Source organism: Argentina silus (assembly GCF_951799395.1).
Source record: "Argentina silus genome assembly, chromosome: 17".
Taxonomy (NCBI): Eukaryota; Metazoa; Chordata; class Actinopteri; order Argentiniformes; family Argentinidae; genus Argentina; species Argentina silus.
The window spans coordinates 13300240-13310239 of NC_139671.1; the positions used below are offsets into that span (position 1 = coordinate 13300240).

The 10000-nt window shown below is 50.2% G+C and overlaps 1 protein-coding gene across 1 annotated transcript in view; it reads right to left on the minus strand.

Annotated features, from left to right (window-relative positions):
• Positions 1–10000, minus strand: part of sipa1l1 (signal-induced proliferation-associated 1 like 1) — a gene marked incomplete at its 5' end in the record, with an annotated part of 28517 nt that overhangs the window by 10862 nt on the left and 7655 nt on the right. The window contains 5 exons of the mRNA XM_083689354.1: positions 2124–2254; positions 2694–2846; positions 3058–3342; positions 3489–3763; positions 5198–5777. Of these exons, the coding sequence (XP_083545480.1) occupies positions 2124–2254; positions 2694–2846; positions 3058–3342; positions 3489–3763; positions 5198–5777 (1424 nt within the window). The remainder of the gene's footprint in view (positions 1–2123; positions 2255–2693; positions 2847–3057; positions 3343–3488; positions 3764–5197; positions 5778–10000) is intronic.

Genomic DNA, 10000 nt, shown 5'->3' on the forward strand with positions numbered 1-10000 from the left:
CTGTGTGTGTGTGGGTGTGAGTGAGTGAGTGAGTGAGTGAGTGAGTGAGTGAGTGAGTGAGCATGTGTGTGTGTGTGTGTGTGTGTGTGTGTGTGTGTGTGTGAGAGCTGCCCGCTAAGACAACTTCTGGACAGAAGAGGAGATGATGGCCACATCATCATCATCATCATCATCATCATCATCGGAAGAGATCGAGGGGGTCAGAGGGTGAGAGACACAGAGGCCAGAAAACCACACATAGAACTGGACTGGGCTGGATTGGGCTCAGTGGGAGGTCATCTATGGGTTGGGAAAACCACAAGATGAGTGGAGAGGCCTTTTTCCCCAGACGTGGTCAGAATCACAATAGAACAACAGGCAGACCAACAAGAAGCCCTGTGCTGGGAAAGAGATGAACTGTGGCTTTGAGAGAGAGAGAGAGTTGAAAAGGGTCAATTGAATCAGCAGGGAACGCAGAGAGAAAAGTACAGGAGGATTGCTGTGAAAAACATCAAAAGGAAATGTACTGTACGGTAGAAGAGAGGAGGAATGAAGAAGTGAAAAGAAAAAAAAAAAGAGGGAGGGGGGGCTTGAGTCACGGCAGGCTACGACCTTGAGGAACGAGGGATGGGTGGAGGGAGGGAGGGGCTCACAAAGAGCTGGTTACACAAGAGAGAGAGAGAGAGAGAGAGAGGAACAAGAGCAACAGGGTAGAGCCTGCCATTGCTGATAAACTATATGATTACCATGGCTAAAAAGGCAGTTTAAAACTCCCAACAGTCTTTGTGCTCTGAGGGTACCCATGGATTTGAGTAATATGGCCTGCAGAGAGAGAGAGGGAGGGAGGGAGGGAGGGAGGGAGGGGGAGAGGGGAGAGAGAGAGAGAGAGAGAGAGAGTGTGTCCTTAACCAGCCTGGTGTGACTGGCTGATGAGTATGAGGAGGAGGGAGGAGGAAGAGAACTGTCAGGTGCTGTCAAAGCCAACAGCCCAGCACAGGTTGGAGCCACGTCAGGAGAACACTACTGTCATTGACAGCTGACGCACGCGCGCGCACGCACTCATGCACACTCATGCACACACTCACGCACGCACTCACGGACACGCACGGACACGCACGCACGCACACGCAGACGCACGCGCACTCACTCACTCACTGACACAGAAGAGTGCTAGAATGAGTCCAACCGCGGCTCCAGCCCCGTATTGATAACGTGCTTCATGTACACGTCCTCACTGTCCTCCTCCTCCTCTCTGCTGAGTGGGAGTGTGTTCCCTGCCTGCCTGCCTGCCTGCCTGCATGCTGTTCTGTTCTGTTCTGTTCTGAAGCTTCAAATGTACTTCAAACGTACTAGTGGAAATTCTAAACAATTTAACTGCTGTGCTCTCCCCACGCAGTGTTTTTAAAAGGCTCAAAAGGCACACAGATTGACGTTCGCCCAACAGTCGACTCAACGTAGGCATTCAAAGGACAGAACACGTTCACATGGCAGCTGAGGATACAGTACGGCACTTTAGTAAAACATTTTTGTTCAACCACCAGTGATAAACACATGTTTATACAACTTCTGTTGATATGCGTAGGTAGGTTATTCACCTGGTTGAGACCAGGCTCACCTAGTTTCGGAAAAGCCTGGAGAAATCTAGCGGGTAAGGAAAGAAAGTGGCTAGAAGAAGGGGTGGAACCCCGTTTGAAATGAGTGACGCCTCGCCGGTTAAAACCAATCCAACGCCTTGTTTTGGCGGAGCTCCAAAAACAACTGACTTCTGGTTTTCCTTTCAGGGTTTCTTCTATTTTCTTTAATGGTGCGAGCTAGCAAAGGCAACAACCTCTCTACAACATAGTCCTACCCGGTCACAAAGGACGACGCACATAACAGCAAGCAACCATTGGACAGGCGTGTGGGGGGAGGGTTCTTGGAATGTAACATCCAATGAAATTGCGAACACATTCTCCCATCGCTCCGTCCAGTTCCATCCAAGCCAGATTGGCTGATCTAAAATTCTCCAGACGTGTGAGGTGTGAGAACAACGTGATTTGGAGGTATGGCTACGCGAGACTAGTAGGCTATATATCATGAGCCCTTAAAACAGCCCATTATAACAGCCAATAGAAAAAAACCTATTTATAATGCACTGCACTCACCTGTAGAAACTCTGTCGGCTCCTCCCCCTTCCTCCACTCGCGGCCAATTAGGTGTGGACTTTCCGCTACTTCCTCCTTCTCCCACCACCTGTCGCTCTGCAGATAAAGGGGAGTGTCGGCTGCCCCCGAACCTGGCACAAATACACAGACACACACGCACACACACACACACGCACACACACACACACACACACACACACACACAGACGCACACAGACGCACACAGACACACAGACACACACACATTAGCATGGCCAGCTCATAGAGGGTTCATTTAATTGCATTTGTAATATCGACTCGCCCACAAACTGTAAGACATGCTGTTTCCCATTAACTCAGCATGTGTGCCTTTTGAAGTGCGATTCAAATGACCATAACAGAAGACGGGGGGAAAAAACTAATTTGAAATGAAAATAAAATGAGTTTGAAATGAAAAACTTCTGTCAGTGGCAGCTTCGTGGGAGGAAGTTTTGCGGAGTCACAAAGAGGACTGTGGGTTCCTCCGAGGACACGCTCAGTATGCTTCATTTGACACGCACACGCACACGCACACGCACGGCTATATCTTACTGTTCAGGCATGGATTTCTGGTGTCTCCAGTGTGCAGAGCTGGCAGAGGTGTCACTGGAGCAGGAGAGGTTGCTGGGAGAACTGCGGTTGTGAGGAGAGCGACCCAGCGCCAGAGAGGAGGCCAGGGCATAGTTCTCACTACCAGGAGACATCCTATAGGGGGAGGAGGGAGGGTGAAGAGAGGGAGGGAGGGTGGAGAGAGGGAGGGAGAGAGATGAGAGGGAGGGAGAGAGGCAGGGAAAGAGGGAGAGGGACAAGGACACCACGAGAGGTGGAGAGTAATTGTCAGTCAATCAAAAGAGGCAAACGCTAAAAAGCCCCCCCCCCAAGCAAAAAAGAACCCCCCCGCTCCTCCCCGCTCTACCTCTTGGTGTCCAGGGGCCTCCCGTCGCTGCTGACACTGCGGGGTATGGCAGCGCCCCTCTCTGGTCGTTCGGCTGACAGGGTCTTCCCCCCGGAGCTGCCCAGGCTGACGGCCCGGTTGGGGGTGTGTGGCTGGGGGGAGGCCGTCAGGGACTGCTGGGGGCTGCTGGAGGTCCGCTGCCACTTGTTGTTGTTGTTGCGGAAGGGGAACTTGTACTCAAAGGAGCCGCTCTCGCCGCTGCCCTTGTACTCCACCACGGGCATCCGGTACATCTCAGAGCACCCCCTACAGGGGGAGGGAGGGGGGGAGGGGGGGAGGGAGGGAGGGAGGGAGGGAGGGAGGGAGGCCTCTGGTCACGTAGTGAAAGGAATGGACTACATGTTAGCTAGATGCGCACACACAAGTGCACACGCACACACACACACACACACCTGCGTGGCGTGGCGTCCTCATGCGGCGGTATGATCACCACCCGGACCGTCACCGACGTCCGCAGCAGGTCGATCATCTGCTCGTGGGTCAGCGTGGCCACGGCGACCTTGCAGATCTCCACCAATCGGCTGCCCTGCCTGAGCCCCGCCTGCCAGGCGTACCCGTAGGGCTCCACCTCGGCCACGATGCCCTCGTAGTTGACATGGAAACCCAGCTGGCCCAACCCATTACGCCTCAGGGTCATCTCTGACGTCTCACAGCCCTTAGTCAGGAACTGAGAGAGGGAAGGAGGGGGGGAGAGAGAGAGAAAGAGAGAGGGGAGATGGATGAAGGGAGGGAGGAATGGAGGAAGAGAGGGTGGAAAAGGTTGAGCTGTATGTAAAATCATGTCAATGGATCTTCTGATACAGAGTTTCAGCAATGACTGAGCTGACAAGCTTGTCTGACAAGCATTCACTCAAATTGACTGAAAATGTAAAAGGAGCTGAAGAGCGTGTGAGCGAGTGTGTGTGTGTGTGTGTGGCTTTCATAAGTGGGGGACAGGAAGGAGGGCTCTTAAGCTAAAGTGGGGCCTGAGCCCACCACTATAAATAACACCCAGGCCTACCGCAGCCTGGTCAGGCAGGGCAGGAGACAGGAATTGGGTGCTGTTTTGTGTCTGTGTGACACTTAGAAGACACACACACAAACACACACACACACACACACACACCCACAGACACACGCACACACACACACACACAAAAAGCTTTTCTCTCTCGCTGTGCTACAGTACTTTGACAAATCCCTCCCTTCCTAAAACTTCAGGGGTGACGTGATAAATAAAAGATTGTGATATTACTGTCAAACACAGGCTTAGGTTAAAAGGCTCTTTTGGCTGTGATGAGGACTCTTTTAGGGGCTTCTTAATGCTCTCTGGATGGTGTATGTTCCAAAAGCATGACGGTCTAGGGAGGCTTTGTCTCTCTCCCTGGCTCAAAGGAGGGTTCAACCAACTGAAGAACAAGAACGTATCACGTTAAAACAGAACTTTGCACTCACGGCACAAAAAATGTCTTCCGTGTGTGTGTGTGTGTGTGGCGATCGTCTGCAAAATATGAACAGCCACGTTGAACGTCTCCAAGAAAAACACAAAATCACCAAGAGATAAACACAGACACATAGGACTGACGACGCCGTAGAGAGACAAGAGGCATTTCAGAAGCATCGCAGAGCGATTACATAAAGGAAATGTTTTTTGTTTTTTTTGGGCTATCGCTAGTTCCCATGGTAACTGCGAAGAACGGGGGAGAAAAAACAGTGGCACTTGTACAAGTGTGGAGGCAATAATGAGCTCGCTCGCCAGCGGTTCTCTTGAGCGTTAAAAAGCACCCTTTCACAACAGGACGACGGTCATAGCAAGACACCGTCGCCTTGTAGACACAACAACAACACCGCTACGTTGCGCGCGCGCACACACCCCCACACACACACACACACATAGGGAATGTCACAACAGAGGGACGTGAAGTCGTTAACGTCAAGCTTATTCAAGTAGAGACGTGTTGCGTGTGTAATGTTGTGCGTTAGAGCCATCTGTCTTTCTCTGTACGTCTCTGGGAGTCGACCTCACATCTGTGCTCCTGTGACTTCCACAAGTCCAAATGTGTGTGTGTGTGTGTGTGTGTGTGTGTGTGTGTGTGTGTGTGTGTGTGTATCCCCCCCTCACCTCCAGCCGTTTGACCACCTCTCTGAAGTCCTCTGTGTTGTTGCTCACGCTCCTCAGCGACACGCTCTCTCCTCTCTCGTAGAAGATCTTCATAGAGGCGGGACTTCCCAGCGTCCAACCAATCACATCCTTCGTAGCGCAATTAAACACCACCGCCTTGGCCTCTTGGTCCAACAGGATGAGGAAGTCGTTGGAGATGGCCAAGAGCGCCTCCAGTTCCCCTCCCGCCCCGTGATCCTCTGCATGGACCGCCCACGTGATGGCGCCCAAGCTCCGCAGCTCCGCCCCCGCGTAGGGCCGGCTCTTCTCCTTCTTCTTGTGGGCCAATGAGATGAAGGGGAACTTTCCGGAAGGGTCGATGGGCGTGCTGGTGGTGTGACGCTCCGCGAGGTCTCTCAGGTACTCCTGGCGAGTCCTCGTTGCCATGGCGCGGAACTTTTGGGATTTGTGGGCGGCGTTCTCGGCGTTGATGACCTTGGCCAGTAGGAAGTCCCGGAACACAGAGGACTTGGGGAAGGTCACGCCCTCAGGGATGGGAGGGCCGAAGCAGGGCACGTCACGGGAACGAGTGACAGCCACACTGTGGAAGAGAGGAGAGGAAAGGAGGAGGGGGAGAGAAGAGGGGGTAGAAGGGGTAGTGGGAGGAGAGTACGGTTATTATGTGAAAACCAGTCCAGGTAGTTTTGGATAACATTTTGGCTCTAATGGGTGCTTCACATTGAGATGAAAATTGGACGACATTCAAGACATTGAGGCTGGGAACCGATATGCATGTTATTTGATAAAGTGGGTCAAATCATCGTATCAATGTTCACCATGTATCTGTAAACGCAGTTGTGAATAAGCAACATTGAAATATCTCTCTCTCTCTCTCGGGGGAGAGGAGGAAAGGGGGGAGAGGAGGATGGGGTGGGAGAGAGAGAGAGAGTGAGAGTAGAAAAAGACAAATGTGAACTCTTTTTTTTCATTCTTTTTTTTCATCTGGGGTACAAAGCCAAAAAGCCAAATCGTTTGCTCATTCCTGAGTATCAGTGACGAATAAGAAAATGTCAGTCAAATCAAACACAAAGACCCAGAGAATGAGTTCCAGAGAACCAAGAGACAATAGGCATCTTTGTGTGTCTGTGTTAAGAGCTAGTTGTCTGTCTGCGTGGTGCTAGTTTCATGGGGGCTGTGGTGGGAGCACACTTGGATGATTCGCCCCTGCTCCATACAACACCATTAACTCTCTCTCTCTCTCTCTCCCTCTCCCTCTCTCTCTCTCTCCCTCCCTCCCGTCTGCAGAGCACAGCTGCCCACCTATCCCCTCTCTCTCTGTTTCCCTCCTCTCCTTTTTCCTTTCATTAAGCCCCTGGAATGGCTATCTGAGGCTGCCTGGTATGTGAGGAACTCAGCCGGCTGGCCAGGGAGAGGGGGAGAGGGGGACGGGGGGAGAGGAGGACGGGGGTCTCGGCTCCTCCTCCTATCTCCTCTAATCAGAGAAAGGAAAGACAAAAAAGGGGCAACAAGAAAGGAGCTCGCATCTGTGCTCCTGTGCACAGGGGAGGAGAGGAGAGGAGGCAGGGAAGGAGAGGTCAAGGCAACTCCTCCTGTCCTACTAAGTAGACTCAGAATGAGGAGAGAGAAAAAGGGGTGAGAGAGGGGGGAGAGAAAATACAAGAGAAAGAGAGAATGGAGAAGATGAGAAGAGGGAGGAGGGCGGCATGCGAGGATACGAAAGAGAAGAAGTGAGAGGAGAAGAGAGAGATGGAGAGAGGAACTAGGAGAAAGGGGTGAGGGTGTGAGGAGAGAGAGAGAGAGAAAAACAAGAGCAGAGAGGGGGGGAAAGACATGTTTTGATCCATGCAGAGGGAGTCCCTGGAGGACAAATATGGTTGTAGTCTTCTCTCTCCCTCCGTCTCTCTCACTCTGTTCCTCTCTCTCTCTCTCTCTCTCTCTCTCACTCTGTTCCTCTCCCTCTCTCTCTCTCTCCTCCACAGATAGATCAGAGTAGGCCTATACAGCTAACAATAAACCCATTGTCCAGAGATGTAGCTACACTGGACTTGGACCGAATGTTAACTGTCTAATGCTTATGTCAATCCATGCGGTAGGGGGTCTTCCGGCCGCAGCCTCTCAGAGTTAATGACTAAATTAGCTCAATCATCGACTCGGTTTTAGCCGCGTGTTTGCCATTTTCTGAGGTAATCACTCCCAGCTGAGAGGCGCGCGAGAGGTCGAGCCCGGCGACGGCGTGTTTCTCCTGCGTCTATCAGGCCCGCCATGTGTTCACACTTACGGGGGTAATTAGCTAATTGGAACTGTTCGAGCGAGACAGGAAGTACCTCTAATGAACACCAGGACACACACACGCACGCACGCCCGCACACACACCCTACAGTCACAAACACTGTTACCCTGTGACTGTTGTGTAAAAACAAGTAATATTTAGTGTCTGTTCCGTGTTATCTTGTGCGACCGGTCTTGGTTTGAGCCGTGGTCTCCACCATCCTTCGTCCGTATTTTTACGGTGCGGTATTGGCACAAAATGTCAAACCCTCAAAACACCACTTTTTCTTCCCCCCACAGAGAACGCTCATTATGGGTTGAACATAATGCAAAACATATCGTTCGCCTCCAAAAGACATCAAACATGTTCTAAACAGCTCAAATCAATGCTGCACGTCCAATATGATGATGAATAATGAAAGCGACCTACTTAGCATGTTTATCCCTCTATATACATCTACATATATATATATATATATATATATATATATATATATATATATATATATATATATATATACACACACACACACTCACTGAACACTTTATTAGGAACACCTGTACACCTTCTCATGGTGGAGGTGGTGTAATGATGTGGGGAATGTTTTCTTGGCACACTTTGGGCCTGTTAATACCAATCAATCATCGCTTGAATGCCACAGCCTATTTGAGTATTGTTGCTGACCATGTGCATACACACACATATATATATATATACATATATATATATATATATATATATATATATAGAAAACACAATATAAAATGCATCACAGTATTCTGTAAGAAACCACTTGTGTATCAACAGCTAGTGAGTCATAGAGAGAGAATGAGAGAGAGAGAGAGAGAGAGAGAGAGAATGAGAGAAGAGAGAGAGAGAGAGAGAGAGAGAGAGAGAGAGAGAGAGAGAGAGAGAGAGAGAGAGAGAGAGAAGAGAAGAGAGAGCGATCTTTGTTGTATTGTTCCATTATTTCTGACCTCAGTGGCTGGGGGAGATGAAAAGGAGAGAAAAAGCACACATTTCTGTGGCTTCCATGATTGTGGTCATATAAATATCCTGTGTGTGGGCAACACTGGCTCTCACAGCATCCTACTGCCCACACAATGCATGGAAAAGCACAAGCCCAGTAGACCCCCAAGAATAGCTGTGAGGTGCAGCTGCATGTGTGAGCCTGGGGGAGGTCATCACCAGCACCCCATCCAGATAGCAGAATGGCACGTGTTGAAAAAAACTAGAGAGAGACACTGGAGAGACTCAGATAGCAAATTGTAGGAAAACCCCTGAGTACTACAGATTGCATCCAACACCGATAAATCCCATCCATCCTGAGATAAATCTACCTGGTTTTTTTTTGTATACAGCAGAGCCAGGTGTTTAAAAAGGTATTTCCCCCCTTAGACCAGGCTGTGGTGATGATTGCTGTCAGATACAGTATGACACTGCACTTCCTACTACACCTGCACCAAGTCAAGCACATCTAACGAGAGGTAGAAAAGCAGGGTGAGATCCTTTAGAGGTAAATCAGAGGTAAACTCAACAGGGCTAACTCTAACCCTAACCCACCTGACCTAAGCCTTAAAACTACAGATACACCCCCCCATAACCGTTAAAAGTAACGACTTTCGGCCCAGCCAACAAGAAGTCAGTTAGTGTGCACTTTGAAAACAGTCATTATGAGTTTAATAAAAACAAGTTTCCCAGGTAGCAAGTATTAACAGCCTATTATGTTAAATAAGGGACAACAGCTTGGGCTCGCCCCAAAGACCTATTGCAGTTAACCACAGTCCATTAAAAAAACCACAGGAGTGCTCGCTGCTAACCACGAGCAGGCTTAAACACATACACACACACACACACACACACACAACAAGCATCAACACGGGCATCACAGCTAGGTGAGCATCAAAAATGTTCAAGATAAAGGACCTACAATAGCATTTAATAGGACAGTAGGGCAGTGCCACAAACTCAGGCCCTCGAAGAGGTCTAAATCTAAAGAACCCACCTGTTGTAACTAACTGTTCAGGACCCCCATGTTCCATCGAGTCAGGAGATACACACGCAGAGCCTAACCCGTCAAGAGAGAGTGAACCAGCCCAAAACAAAATGGAGAGGTGGAATTCAGTCAGTCACATGATTTATTTGGGGGGGGGGGGGGTTGAGCTGAAGAGAGGAGGGGGCAGGGGTGCCCATCGCATGCCTGTTGAGGGGGGTAATGAGGAGTTGTGCCAGCCCCCCCCCCCCAGACCTGTTGTCCTGAGGACCCCATTGGCAGGAATGTGTGTGTGGTGTGTCTTTCACTCTCACGGTTGACAAGAGAACAAACAAAGGGCCAGACTGGTCCCCTATCTAGTGCAGCTGTGTGTGTGTGTGTGTGTGTGTGTGTGTGTGTGTGTGTGGGTGTGTGAGGCAGAGAGAGAGAGAGTCGAGTGTGTGAACAGGCCATTGTGTCTTCCCAGTGCCACACCACTCTGTATGCAGTGATGAGGTTCCCCACAGGGAACAATTAGGACTTCACACACAATAAACCCCAA